Source organism: Furipterus horrens, unplaced genomic scaffold (assembly GCF_987537825.1).
Source record: "Furipterus horrens unplaced genomic scaffold, mFurHor1.1.pri manual_scaffold_5, whole genome shotgun sequence".
NCBI lineage: Eukaryota > Metazoa > Chordata > Mammalia > Chiroptera > Furipteridae > Furipterus > Furipterus horrens.
Window position 1 is genome coordinate 167357150 of NW_028327175.1, and position 14181 is coordinate 167371330.

The 14181-nt window shown below is 48.8% G+C and overlaps 1 protein-coding gene across 2 annotated transcripts in view; it reads right to left on the reverse strand.

Annotated features, from left to right (window-relative positions):
* The window catches only part of DLG5 (discs large MAGUK scaffold protein 5), a 112375-nt gene that overhangs the window by 30943 nt on the left and 67251 nt on the right, over positions 1 to 14181 (reverse strand). For both annotated transcript variants that reach the window (XM_090278276.1, XM_090278275.1), the window contains exons 6-9: positions 8397 to 8656; positions 6910 to 7222; positions 2805 to 2989; positions 829 to 954 (exon numbers count right to left, since the gene is read on the reverse strand). In XM_090278276.1, coding sequence (XP_090134402.1) covers positions 829 to 954; positions 2805 to 2989; positions 6910 to 7222; positions 8397 to 8656 — 884 coding nt within the window. The remainder of the gene's footprint in view (positions 1 to 828; positions 955 to 2804; positions 2990 to 6909; positions 7223 to 8396; positions 8657 to 14181) is intronic.

Sequence of the window (14181 nt, forward strand, 5' to 3'; positions counted from 1 at the left end):
ACTGCATCACAGCACCCACAGGTTAGAGGACTCAGGAGGAAGGAGATGCAAATACAAATGTGCTGAATGAACCAAGGAAGCCAACTTTCTTGGATGGTCCAGGCAACTGTAGCGCAATTAAAATGGAAATCTCCGTCCATGCTGAAACCCCAGAGGGTCTAGGATCTAACTTAATTTGATTCCATTACTTGCTAGACCTAAGGTGTGTCCCTGCAGAGACTGCTGCTTTGCCTCAACCTCTGAGATTTTCTTTAGAGCACTCAAGCCCCAGAAGTTCTAGGTTTTTATTTAATAAGTGAAGCTGCTTGTCTTATGTTAGATGTTACTGAATGGGAAGGGGAGGGAAGCTGTACTCCCTTCTGAAAGGCTAGCTCGAGTGAGCAAGGCTTGCACACTCACATTCACAAGCTTCTCACCTGGTCAGCCAGCTCAGCTGTTTCCCCTGTGCCTCCCACAGGCCCGGCCCACACAGAGCAGGTACACAGTAAATCCTTGTTGAGTTGATGAACAAACAAGGAAGGGAGGGAGGGAATGAGTGACATGCCTGTCTGTCCCCAAATGGCCTGCCTGGGAGCAGGGACCTTCCTTCCTATATGCCTTTGCATACGATGCACACTACCATGTGCTCAAAGGGCTGGTGTCAACCTCGCTGCTGGTCTAAGAGTTTCTAATTAACTCTCCACTTGGAGGCAGCATCTGGACCCATTCGACAGACTGACAGAGTATGGCAGAGAGAAGGGACAGATGGCCAGGCCTTGCCCTGAGAGGAGGCAGGTACTTTGCTCTCAGGTACAGACGCAACCCAGGAAGGGGCCCACCCCAGCATACTTGAGCTCCTTAAGCTCCCGGCTAACGTCGTTCTTCTGTTTACGAGTGTCATCCAAGCTGCGCAGGGCCTCAGCCAGCTCCGTCACTGCCCTGTCCCGCTCTCGCCTCAAATTGTCGCAGAGTGTCCTGGCAGAGGGAGCAAAGGGCACGGTCACCAAGGGTGGTAAGGAACGGGGGACTCATGGCCTGCAGTGAACGCCCCAGGCTCCTGCCTTGCCCCCGGATACACAGGAATGTTTGCAAGTTTAGAGGTAAGGCCATCAGGGCCAACCCCAATGAGGGACAAAGGTAATGCTGAGGACCCAGGAGAAGAGATCCCCCCGGCCCGTTACCAGGCAACAAGCACTGGGTTCCAAATATCCAGTGCTCATTTCACTGCTCCACCCTCAATGTGCCTGGGGTCAATAACCACCTCTCGCCCCAGCCCACCCAGCAGGCCTCTGTGCTCCAGCACGGACCAAACACCTCATAACTACCCATACGCAGGCCTTTCCAGAGTTGCCTGCAGGCAGCCCACAACCAGACTGAGCCCCCTACTTAGATGGGAATCATGGCTAATGAATCTCTGCAGCCCTGAGCTCTGTGCAGGTGCAAAGGGCAGGCTTGACAACTCTCTGCTCAAAAACATATGACTTCTGGGACCTTGGGACCACCTCAGCCACTCAGAGAGGAGGTGGGGTCAGGGGACTTGGCAGCAGGAAAGCCTGTGCTCTGTGCCACCTCCAGAACTGTATCCTGTTACTGGATGAACCGAGAGCTGTCCCCATTTCATGGCCCCATACCCTCCCGACTCTGAACCCTCTTCTGCCTACCCTCCTGGGTGGACATCAGTCTCTCCTTCAAAAGGCCACAAGGGATCTTTCAGAAACTCTCATTACCAAGCCCTTGCTCACGACCAGCACCCCTACCACTGAAGCCTCTCCTGGCTCTTCCTCAGTCAAGAATCCAGTCTACATTCATACGCTTCCCTTCTAAGGCCCTTACAACCTGTACTCAGGAGCGCTGTCAGCTGCCTCCTCTGCGACTCCAGTCACACCCATGTCCCTGCCCTGCCCTGAGCACAGCACACCTTTGCTCATGAAGTTCACTCAGGCTGCAATGCCCTTCTGCCTCTCCCTCTGGAAAAATCCCACTCACGCTTAAGTTATAGCTCAAATGCCATGCTTTCTGGGGAGCCCTCCCCAGCTATTCCCCCCTGCTCAGTGCCCTGCATGCCCCCATCACAGCTCTAACTATGACCCTAGAATTCCCTGTTCATGTATCTTCTTTCCCCACTGCCCTGTCTGACAAAGCATCCCACAGCCACCACAGTGCCAGACCCTCACAAGCATCACAACGGCCTAGGAGCCTTGGAGGCTGTCTCCCAAGGTCTCTTTGCTCAAGGGACCTAAAATCCTGGCACATAGTAGGTGTGCAATGAATACTGACTGAGAGAATGCAGTTCTGATTATCAGAAGCCCCCTAAGAAGAAAGCCTGGTCTTGTGCCACTTCACGGGGGTCTCACAGTGCACGCTCGGAGTGCACATTTAGAGTGAAGTGGAATGGACCTAAAGACATAGTGGAGCCCTGGCTGGTGTGGCTCAGTGGAGTGAGTACTGGTATGCAAACCAAAAGGCCATTGGCTCGAAAGGTCACCGGTTCAATTCCCCATCAGGGCACATGCCTGGGTTGTGGGCCACATCCCGGGTGGGGGGCGTAGGAGAGGAAACTGATTGTTTCTCTCTCTCCCTCCTTTCCCTCTCTTTCTCCCTCCCTTCCCCTCTCTCTAAAAATAAAATCTTAAAAAAAAAAAAAAAAAAGACATAATGGAAAATTCTAATGCTCTGAGGCAAGGTGGGGGCATCACCTAGGGTGAGAAGGGTAAGCCTAGTCACTCTCACTTTACCTGGACATGTGGCAAATGATTGTGGCCCTCCCCACAGACCCTGGGTGTCATGCAGAGACCTGAGCCCACGCCAGCCCAGGGGCAACGTACCGGATGCTGTCCCGCTCTGCCACGATCTTGTCCCGCTCCTGGAAGGCCCAGTCCCGCCGGCATTTGGCCACATCTGCCTCTTGGAGGGCCTCCTTCAGTTCCTGGCACAGAGCCTTGCACTGCTTTCGAAGAATTTCAGCCTCCTTGTTGGCTCTGCCAGCATCCATTGTCACCGTGTCTTTGATCTGGTAGGGACGAGGGACAAGCAGAGGAGTTTACTGGGCCTTCTGGCTCAGAAGTACCATCTGACGGGTGCAGGGGCTGGGGCTGAACTCTCAGGAGCTAGAAGGAGGGAAACACTGGATCCCAGCAACAGCCCCCACCCCACCGTCACCGATGACCATAGCCACGCTCAGACCTTCAGCCCAAACTCTCACAATCCCACACAGAGCCTGGACTAGAACCCTAGTCCCTCTTCAGCCAAGGTCTCAGTGGCCCAGGTGGAATGCCTTCCCTGGAGGGCTTGTCCCAGCTCCACCCTGCCACTTGCATGGTTTGCACCTACAGAGAGCCACCACGTCTCTCTAAAGTGCATCCATGACACAACATAATGACGCAAGGCCTGACCACAGTGAAGGGTACAGACACTGATCATGAGAATTCACATCTCTGTTTCCGCAATACTGGTTTCTACACTCTGGTTTTTATACTCTAGCATAGTTATTTTTAAATCTGAAAAAACAGCAGTATTTTTGCTGCTGAAGCCCTGCGAATCTCAGTTTGTTCTAAAAGCTGAAATCTGAAGCATTTGCTTCTTGACACTTACTCAAAGCACTGCATGCTCCGTTAAAATTTCAAATCGAACTCTTAGAAGTGCTCATATAGAAAGCTCCCTCTGTGCCCTATACCCTTAGAACACGCAGGGAAAATGACAAGCAAGTGTCTACTGCCAGAGTAACTCCTGCCCTAGCTCAAAGGCTTTCTGAAGACGCAAAACACAACAAGAGAGGAAAGGAAGATGCTGCTGTCTCTGCACTGGGAATCTGCACCTCTGAGGGATAAGGAAGATAAACACACTGAGAATGCGTCCACCGACTCCACGGCAGACAGCAATGTAGCCCCCGCTAAAACACAATTTAAAAAGTCTCAGAAGTTCAGCCAAGAGACAAGTAGGAGGGAGAGAGAAGAAAACGTATGCAGTCAGCTTAAAACACCCCCCTTGTCTCTCACGTACAGAGTCAGAAAGAGGGAAAAATCTGTACAAAAAATAACACCTCAGCTGGAGAGAGGGAGAGCAGCGCACTCCGCTGAGAACTCACAGTCCCAAGCAAGTCCAATGATTTCAGGTTTGATTCTTTCCCCACTTTTATGCAACGTTGAGTGTTTTAGTTTGCTATTTTTTGGAAAACAGATATTTTTATTAACTCTATCAAGAACTTGTAGTAATAATAGGTTTAACAATAACATTTTTCTTAAATTTATATTTCACTCAGTGTTCTACAGTAATATAGTTTTCCATCTGAACTGTGTTACTTGGGGTTTCAATGAAAGGTCTTTCCACTTGGTCCTGGATAATCATCTCAAGCTGACAGCCAGGGGTGAAGACAAAGAGGGATCAATGCCAGGGAACTGGGCAGAACCAACCGCTCCCCCCTCTCCCCTTTCTTCCACTGGGGCCCCATCACTGTCAATCTCCAAAATGAGAACACCCCCCAAACACTGTTTCCTTATGAGAAACACTGGAAGTATACTACTTACTTTTACCAAGAGGGAAGAGCAGAAATATGATATCTTAAGTAAAAATGGCAGTAGAATTGGGGAGCTAAGGTAAGGCCCCTTTGTCTGGGCCCCTGATTATACCAATGAGGAACCTGGTCCAGGAAGTGACTGCCCCAGAGGTCCCACCTCAGGAAGCTGAGCCCAGATCCCAGGTCTCCAGGACTCCTGCTCCTATGCTTCTTCCTCCACACCATGCAGATCTCAGTCTGCAAAAGCACCACCCAAAGATCTTCCACCACCCTGGGTGACCTCAGGTGACAGGCTAAGGAAGAGATGGGCTGTTTTTCACAAGACAGTCACCCTGCCCAGAACAGGAGGCCAGGATAGGGGACTGCAAATCAGCCTCCAACAGGGGAAGAGCCCACACCAGGGGGTCTTGTCAGGCCATTAAGAGATTAAGGCTGTCCCACCCAGCCCTTAGAGCCAAAATGGTCCAGGCCACAAACCTGGCCTACTCTGGATGAGTGGGGGAGTGGTGTTGTGGGAGAAGCCAAACAAAGCAGAGGAGGAGCTGAGGGTTTCAGTTCTGGAAGCTGCCAGGGTTTGGGAGGTGTGGGGGGTGGGGTGGAGGAGGGGGTTCTCCTCTTCTGTCTGCTGACTCGGATCAGCGCCTAGAAAAGATTCCTGCCTCAGCTGACAGGCAGACTTGACACCCAGCCAATGCCCCCTGCGAAGGCCAGGAACCAGGCTCCAGGCTGAAGGGCACGCATGAATGCTGGGAGTGGGCTGACAGGCTGCCACCAGATGCTAGCACCTGGGGAAGTCGGCGGTTCTTCCTCCTCCTCGGTGCTTTCCACAATTCCTACAAAGGGCATGGCTAACCTCTTCATTCCAAAAACCCCTCCACGTGGGCTGCTGTCCTATCCCAGGCTCACCTCTCATGTGCTTGATACATTGTCCGTGACTTTCTGGTTTAGCGACTGAGTCAGTCACTTTCAAAGTTTTCCTCTTTATCGTTTTGTTTTGCTTGTTGGATAACAACATTTTCCCAACCATTAAGCTCTCAGATGTCAACAGTGTGAAAATAAGTTGATGGTTTTTCTAAGACAATTACCAAGTTCTAATACATAATATTTGCTTATAATAATCTTAATAATAAAGACTGAAATCATTCCTACTTTGTGCGAGCACTATTCTAAGTGCGTTTTCAATATTGAATCATGTGATTGTCATAACCACCCATGAGGCAGATGCTATCTATTATCATTTACATTTTGCAGAGGAGGAAACTGAGATCCAGAAAGATAAGAGGTCACATGACTGAGAAGGCCTGCTCTCCCAGCACAGGGCCTGTGCCCCTTGCATCCATGGCCCCTCGCACTACCTGGGCATAAGGAGGTGTCACTGTCCAAAAAAGCCACACAGGGCCTGGCCACCCCTCAGGCATCAGCCCTGCCTCAAGCTGTGTCCAGGAGGCTCTGGGTCCAATAATACAATACCCACCATTCCCTGCTAATTTGCCCAACTTTTAACACCTTGTTTTTCACTTCTCACAGACCAACTTGAAAAGAAAGCTGCATTCTAAATGACCTGCATAGAAAAGTAGAATGGAAAGGCATTTCAATGGGGGGAGTGGGGGGAGCCTACTATGATCAAGTTCAGCAGCTCTAAACAGAGCCACAACACTGACCTACAGGATGGGAAGGGAACCTCAAACCAGGAAGCCAGTAGGGCACATCTGCACTTGGGGGTGAGGGCTGTCAGCGATGAAACCCAGGGACCAGGAGAAAGGATGCAAAGAATCCACACTGATCCCTCAGGATGCAAACTAGGTGACCTGACTCTAATGTTAATGAACCCCAGGCCCCTGACCCTGGAGGCATATCCCCTAGGGAGCAAGACTATAGAAAGGCCTCTGGCACAGCCTAGAACACCATCTTCCCAGAAGAAACCAGGCTGCCCTTTAAAGATCAGATCCCTCAGATGCTGGGAAAGAGCCCGAAGGGTGCTCTTCCTGACTCACAAAGCCAAAGGTATCTATATCTATAGCTTTGGGAAGTTGGCCAGGGGCTCTAGCTTCTTCATGAGCAAGTCCCTGAGATACCACTGACTTTCAGCTTGAGACTGATCAACAATCATTTAACCAGGGGTTTGAGTGTGTTTGTGCAGGGAGCCCATGCATCTCTGGGCGGGTTGCCTGACTTTCTTCCTACACTGTAAGCTGTGGAGGCCGCAGACCATGGCCAGATCTCCCCTTGCATCCTTGCAGCCCAGAGCAGAGCTGGGCACTGAGCATAGTGAGCTCAGCAATATCCTGGGCAGCGTCCAGTCGCACAGCTCTGCACTCTGACTCAGAGCAGGATGCTGGTTGGACACTGTGTGCAACGCAGCCCTTCCTCCCTCGCTGGTTTCCCAGGGCCCGGGAGGCCAGCCACCAGCCACCTACCTGTCGCAGTGCCTCCATCTCCTCATTGGCCGCCTTCTTCTCCGACGTGCTACTTTTGAGCTTGGACTCGGCCAGCTCCACCTCGGTCTGCAGCTTGTCCAGCTCAGAGATGACCTGGTCACGCTCGCTCATGATGAGCTTGTACTCGCTGTACACTGCGTCCCTCTCCTCCTTATACTTCTCCGACTCCTTCGCAGTTTTCGCCTGTGTGGTCCTCAGCTCCGTCAGCTCTGACTGCAGCAGCTCCATTTCCCACTGCAGGTCCTTGTTCTGGGCCGTGGCCTTGTTCAGCTCATGGTGGATCGCCTCGAACCTAGGAGAGAAAGGCAGCCAGGACGTGGGGGGTGGCAGAGACCTGCCTGGTCAGCTCTGCCGTGCTGGACAGTCAAGCATGAAGTTTCAAGGGAGGTCATTCTCCGCACCCCTAAGAGAGAAAAGTCACGGAGCACCAGTGCCCCTGGACCTGGAATTTTTCTCAGCCTTTTCAAAACCAAAAGTTGAACTGAGGACTTCATGCCCTCTGCTCTACTAGAAACAACAGCAAATTTCTTCCACAGCCAAGCTACATTATTTTTTTTTAAGTGCTACAATCACAGCATATGAGAGATAAAAAGGAACTTAATGGTCATTTAATCCACCCACCCCATTTCACAAATACAGAGAAGGAGGAAATGCAGTTGGCTCTCCTAAAGTCACCAGGTTAGTGTAAGAATACAGCTCAGTCCTTCCAAGCCAGAAGGTACCTTCCACGCAGGCAACCCTGCAAATTAAGAGCCTAAGTCTCTAGAGTAACATTTCGGAAAGTGTGTTCTTTAGAACACCAATCCTTCATGGCTCTCTGTTAAAAAAAAAAAAAAAAAAAAGTATGTTCTCTGATGACTTATGTTTGGGAAACACTGCATTTTGTGTCCCTCTCTTGGACAGTCTAGTGCTCAGTACCAGACTGAAGGCTCTGAGAAGTCCTGCATTGCAGACACCTGTCCATGTGCCACCTGGCAGTTCCCAAACCTTTTCATATTCAGAGAACACTTCTCATATTAAATCAATGAATGCTCCAGGGAATTAGTCTTCTGCAGGAATGTACTTTACAAAATATTGTTTGAGGCCAGGGCTCACATTCCTATAGATTATATACCTTAATAAAAAGCAAAATTTTGGAAGAAACAATACCTAGGACATTTAACTTTGCTATTTTCTAGGGGGGGTGACTGACAGAGGAGAGGCTCGTGGGAGCCCTAGGAACTGGGAGACAGTTAGAACATACCAAAGTTGTTCAGAGGAGAAAAAGAAGAACAACTCCCAAGACACAGTGAGTGTCAAAAACCTGTTTCCTGGAAATAAGCATTTTTCAATTGAAAAAGCACAAACGCTGTGCTGTTTTACTCTCTGGAAGTGTCTGGGGCCCTTGCAGATAACCACAAGACCACAGAGGAGAGTGGCCCCAAGCAAAGAAGGTCCCTTTGGCCCTCAGAGGCCCCAGATCCCACCTCCTCAGGGACAGGGCACACTGGTGCTGCAGCTGAATGGCCGTGTCCCTCTGCTGGGTGAGCATTTCCGTCTGCTTCAGCAGGCGCTGGTTCTCCTCCTCCAGCTGCTCCAGCCGGCTCAGGTCCGAGTTGTGGATGGCAACTTTCTCGCTGTACCTCTTCCGCAGGGCATCATAGTCCTTCTTAACCACCTCCAGCTTGTCCATGGCTGTGTCATACAGCTTGTTCAGAATTTCTGATGACCCATTGTGCTTCAACACCTGGGGACCAGAGAGGCACACTTACCAAGGGTCTGGGGCAGGAGGAAGGAGAGACTGGTGACTCTCACCTCCCTGTGTCTAAGGGCAGAACTGCTGACCAGGGAGGGGAAGTCATGGTCTCTGGCCTTGGGAATCTGAGCTCTGATTCCAGAGGCCCTGCAGTCACACTGGGTGATTCATTCTTTCATAAACATTTCTTGAGTAGTGTGAAGAGTGTTACCCTAGCAGGCCCAAGACTGCTATCCTTAGAAAGGCCTGCTTTCAAATTCACCCTTGGTGCCTGGGAACTTGAGTGGCAAATAATTCCCTACACTGATATAAAATTTGCCCCGAGCGATAAGAGGGGCTCCTCAGTGCCTGGATCAGACAGTGTGGTTGAGGCTGAGCACCTGCATTCTGGCTGGGAGTCTGAAATCTCAGTACATGCTAGGCAGCAGTGCCTACGAGGCCAGCCCCCAGGAAAAGCCCTGGGCAGGGAGTATCTCGTGGGCTTCCCTGACAACAACACTTCACATGTGCCATCATGATTCAGTACTAGGGGAACTGAACATGCGCTGTGTCACTCCACAGGAGAACTGTTGGAACCTGCACCTGGTTTCCTTTGGACTTTGCCCCACACACCTCTTCCCTTTGCTAATTTTGCTTTGTGTCCTTTTGACGAAATAAATTTTAGCCATGAGTGTGATTATACACTGAATCTTCTAAGTCCTCCTAGATAATCACCAAACCTGCTCTTACACTAACCTACGACTCCCAATACAAGTACCTGACGTGTCCTAGTGATGTTCTAGATGCTGGTAGTATCAGACAGGACAGACAAAGACTGCGGCTTGTGGGAGGATATGAATGCACAGATAAACAGAGACAGGCAGGTAGACAGAAAGGGAGAAAGACCAAATAACTAACTTCTGGGCATAATTAGAGCCCTCAAGAAAATAAAAAGTAAAATAGGATAATGAGCTGGAGAGACTTCTGAGCAGCAGAGCAGAAGGTGTGAGAGAGGCTTAGGTCTGAGGAGGTCTCTCAAAGAAGGTGACTTCTAAGCTTGGATGCAAGTGAAGAGCAGCAGCCAAGAGGACACCTGGCAGAGGGGTAAGCAAGTACAAAGGCCCTGAGGCAAGAACAGCCAGAGCGTCCTAGGCACAAAGAGAAGGACAGGACACAGTGACTGGAGCCCAGTGAACAAGGAGCAGTGGGTTCAAGAGGAGGCTTGAATAGTGGGCTCGGCTTCAAGGCTCACAGACAAAGCCCAAACTGTGTCCTAAAGGAGATGGGAACCCTGGGAGATTTTTAAGCAAGAGAGCAAACTACAGGTTCACCCCGGGCACTGTTCCAGAGAATAAAAAACAAGACGATGACTCAAGAGGTTGTCAGGGGCCTGTTGACTTCTGCTATGCACCTCGGGGGATCTGTGTCCTTTGGCAGGTCACTCTACTTCTTTGGCTTTTGGTTTCCTTATTCCTCAAATGATAGGACTGAATCAGAAAAGCTGGCTTACTAGTACAAGCTCCAACAATCCAGGAATGGACTGGCTTAATTCAGCGTGGACTCTGAATTATCAGATCTTTGCAGCCCAGAGAACCAGAAGCTGGAACTACTGAATACAGGCATGCCTTGTTTTAATTGCACTTCACAGGTGTTGTGTTTTCTTACAAACTGAAGGCAAGACCCTCTACCAGCAAAGAGATTACGGCTCGCTGTATTGGGGTGGCTTGGAACAGAATTCGCAATATCTCTGAGGTTTGCCTGTATTCTGGTTATGGGGAGGGTTAGTCCTCAATAAATACAATTAGCACGAAGTGCCCAGGGACAGCTAATTTAGCAACCACAACCAGAGACCAGGAAAAGGAGTTTGTTTTTCTAAGACCTAAGCATTAGCTCCTAGGACTGCAGACTAAGGGGAAGATAGGGATCTCAGAAATCAGCTCACTCGGGGCTCTAAAGCAAAACTCCCTCCTTCAAAGGAACTCTTACAAAGACACCAAAATACAAAATTCCCATGATATATCATTTCCTTGGGCAGTTAAAATCTTCATTGTTTTGTAAAAAGGCTTCACTGGTGCAGGTAAGACTGAACACTGAGAAATAGAGAAAAAAAAAAAAATGACTGAACCCCTCTCTATCATTTAAATTCTTAAAAAAAAAAAAAAAAAGGACTTCCAGCCAAGATGGAGGCATAGACAGACATGCTGCATCTCCCTTCACAACTAAGAAGAAATACAACTACCTCAAAACTAGAAACAACCAGAAGTTCCAGAAAATCAAAGTGCATGGAAGTCCAGCAAACAAGGATATACAGAAGAAATACTCATCCAGACAGGTAGGAGGGGCGGAGCCCCCGTGTAGAGGACACGATGTGGTGGTGGCAGCAGCGGCAACAGAAGCAGGCCAGCGGAAAGTGTAGTTATACGTTTTAAAAAGTGAGGAGGGAGCCCTGGCTGCTGTGGCTCAGTGGACTGAGCATTGGCCTGTGAACTGAGTGTCGCTGGTTCAATTCTCAGTTAGGTCACATGACTAGGTTGCACGCCAGATCCCCAATGAGGGGCTCATGAGAAGCAACCGCACATTGATATTTCTCTCCCTTTCTTTCTCCTTTCCCCTCTCTCTAAAAACAGATAAATAAAATAAAAATAAAAGTAACCTTCTTAAAAAAATAAATAAATAATTTAAAAAAAAAAAAAAAAAGTCAGGAGGGACACCTGGGGAGCACTCCCAGCTCCTCACCAGAGCAGCTTACTATCGAAGCTCCACGGAAAATCAAGCTTCATTGCTTCTGACTGTGCAAACCAGTGGGGGTTCAGACGGAGGAAGAAACTGCCGGTCTCTCAGCAGAGTCCGCTTGTTTAAAGGGCCCCCATGGACCTAGAACATCCGCAAACCCACCCACTCTGGGAATGATGGCCAGGGCAGCAGCTAGAGGGGGCGCCAGTCCTATACAGAAGTGGGAGAAGTGCCTGGAAAAGGGGCGAGTGCTGGGCCAGCGGCATTGTTCCTTCTCAGACCCCTCCTCCACATACAGCGCCACAATGTGGTGAAACAGGTCGCTCTGTACTGACGAATCCCTAAGGCTCTACCCCTCACAACATAGTAGGAGCGACAGCTCTCCCTGGGACATGGAAGCAAACAAACACAGGACACTTACGGCCAAGATGGAGGCCTAGACTGACACGCCCACTCTCCCTCCACAACTAAAAAGGAATACAACTACTGCAAAACCGGCAATAACCAGAAGTTCCAGAAAATAAATGGAAGTCTAACGTATGAAGTCATAAAGAAGTGGTGCTCATCCGGACAGGTAGGAGGGGTGAAGCCGGGGATCAGAGGTCAAGCTGTGCTGTCCATGGCAGCAGCAGTGACGGTGGCAGGACAGCGGTAAGCACTGACACCCGTATTTAAGGGGAGGCAAGAAGCACCAGGGGAGCACCCCTACCTGCAGACCAGACCCGTCAGATTGCGATTCCAAAGCCAGGGAAGGCAGACCCCCATTGCCTTGGACTGTGAGGCCCCGTGGGGGTGGGGACAGAGGAGGAGGCTCCCGGTCTCTCAACAGAGACTGAACGGCAGGGATCCATCTTGGACCCCCACCCCGCAGAAAACGCCCGGTTGTGACACATGCACAGGGCTCCACCCCCTGTAGCATAGGAGGCCTGACAGCCCTGCCCAGAAAGCAAAGGTAAACACACAACTGTTCAGGATGGCACAGATCATGATAGAGATCCCAGTGACGCAGCTGACCAGACAGCAAATTTCTAATCTAACGAAGCAGCAGATAGGAAATCTTTCTGAGGCACAGTTCAGAGCTTTGGTTATAAAAGTGCTTACAGACCTAACAGCAGATCTTAAACAAGACAGGGAAGGAATGAAGGCTAGTCCTGCGGAAATTAACAAAAACACATACAAAACTAGTGGTGAGGGCAAGAAAACCAGGGATCAAATCAACAAATCGGAACATAGGGAAGGAACAAACAGTCAACCAGTGCAGAAAGAGGAAACAAGAAGGGAGGAAAATGAGGAGACGCTCAGAAACTTATCGGACAGGTACAAGCAGGCCAACATCCGAATCATAGGGTTGCCAGAAGGTGAAGAAGAACTAGAAATGGAAAAATTATGTGAAAAATAATGAAGCAGAACTTCCCTAACTTGGGGAAGGAAATAGACTTACAGGTCCAGGAAGCACAGAGTTCCAAAACAACTGTACCCAAGGAGAACCAAACCAAGACACATTATAAGCAAAATGTCAAAAATTAAGGGTAAAGAGAGAATCTTAAAAGCAGCAAGAGAGAAGAAGAGAATTACGTACAAAAGGGTCCCAATAAGAATGTCAGCTGATTTCTCAGAAGAAACTCTACAGGCAAAAAGGGACTGGCAACAAATATTCAAAGTAATGAAAAGCAAAAACCTACAACCATGATTACTCTTATATAGCGAAGCTGTCATTCAGAATAGAAGGGCAGAGAAAGTGCTTCCAGGACAAAGTAAAACTGAAGGAGTTCATCAGATCTAAACCACTGTTATATGAAATGTTAAAGGGACCTGTTTAGGAGGAAGAGGATCAAAACTATGAACACTAAAATGAAAACTGCATCACAACAACCAACAACAGAAGCTAGGGAATTGAAACAAAGGCAAACTAAGTAGGCAACGAGAGCGGAAAAAGAATTATAGGTATGGGGAACATATTGGGGGGACGTCAGCAGGGTGGGGGAAGGAGGGAAAGGAAGGGAGATGATGCAGGAATTAAGAAGCATATTAGGAGGGAGTGGAGTAGATAGGAAGATGTTAAGAAAAACTATATGCACAACCAATGGGCAAAAACTAAGGGGGGTGGACAACTGGAGGGAGGGATGTCACTGGGTGGAGGGGAACAAAGGGAAAAGAAATTGGGACAACTGTAACAGCATAATCAATAAAGCATATTAAAAAAAAAAAAAAAAAGCATCGCCCTGACCCATATAGCTCAGTTGGTTGGGTGTCTTCCCGCAAAGTGAAAGGTCACCAGTTCAATTCCCAGTCAGGGCACATGCCTGGGTTGCGGGCTTAGTCCTTGGTCAGGGTGCATATGAGGGGCAACCAATTGATGTTTCTCTCTCACATAAATGTTTCTCTCCCTCTATTTCCCCCTTCCTTCCCCTCTCTCTAAAAAGATTAATAAAATCCTTTTTTAAAAACTAAGAAACAAAACAAAAAACTGAGTATCTTCCAAACATACAGAAAAGCATAGCAAATAAAGTAACAGAATTTTAAGTACCCACCACTTAGCTCTAATCTTAACATCTTGTCATACGTGTCAAATTATTTTTCAAAAAAATACAATATTACTGGTGTTGCTAAAGCCCCTAGTGCACCCTTCAGAATTAATTGGTGCCCTAAATTTGCTGTCAACCATCTCCAAGCACAGTATTTTATTTATATTACTATGTATTCATATATTTCTAATGGTATCATACTATGTGTGCTTCTTTTTCTTTAATGATGTTTTTGAGATTTAGTCAAGTGATGCAGGCAGTAATTCACTACATGAATAC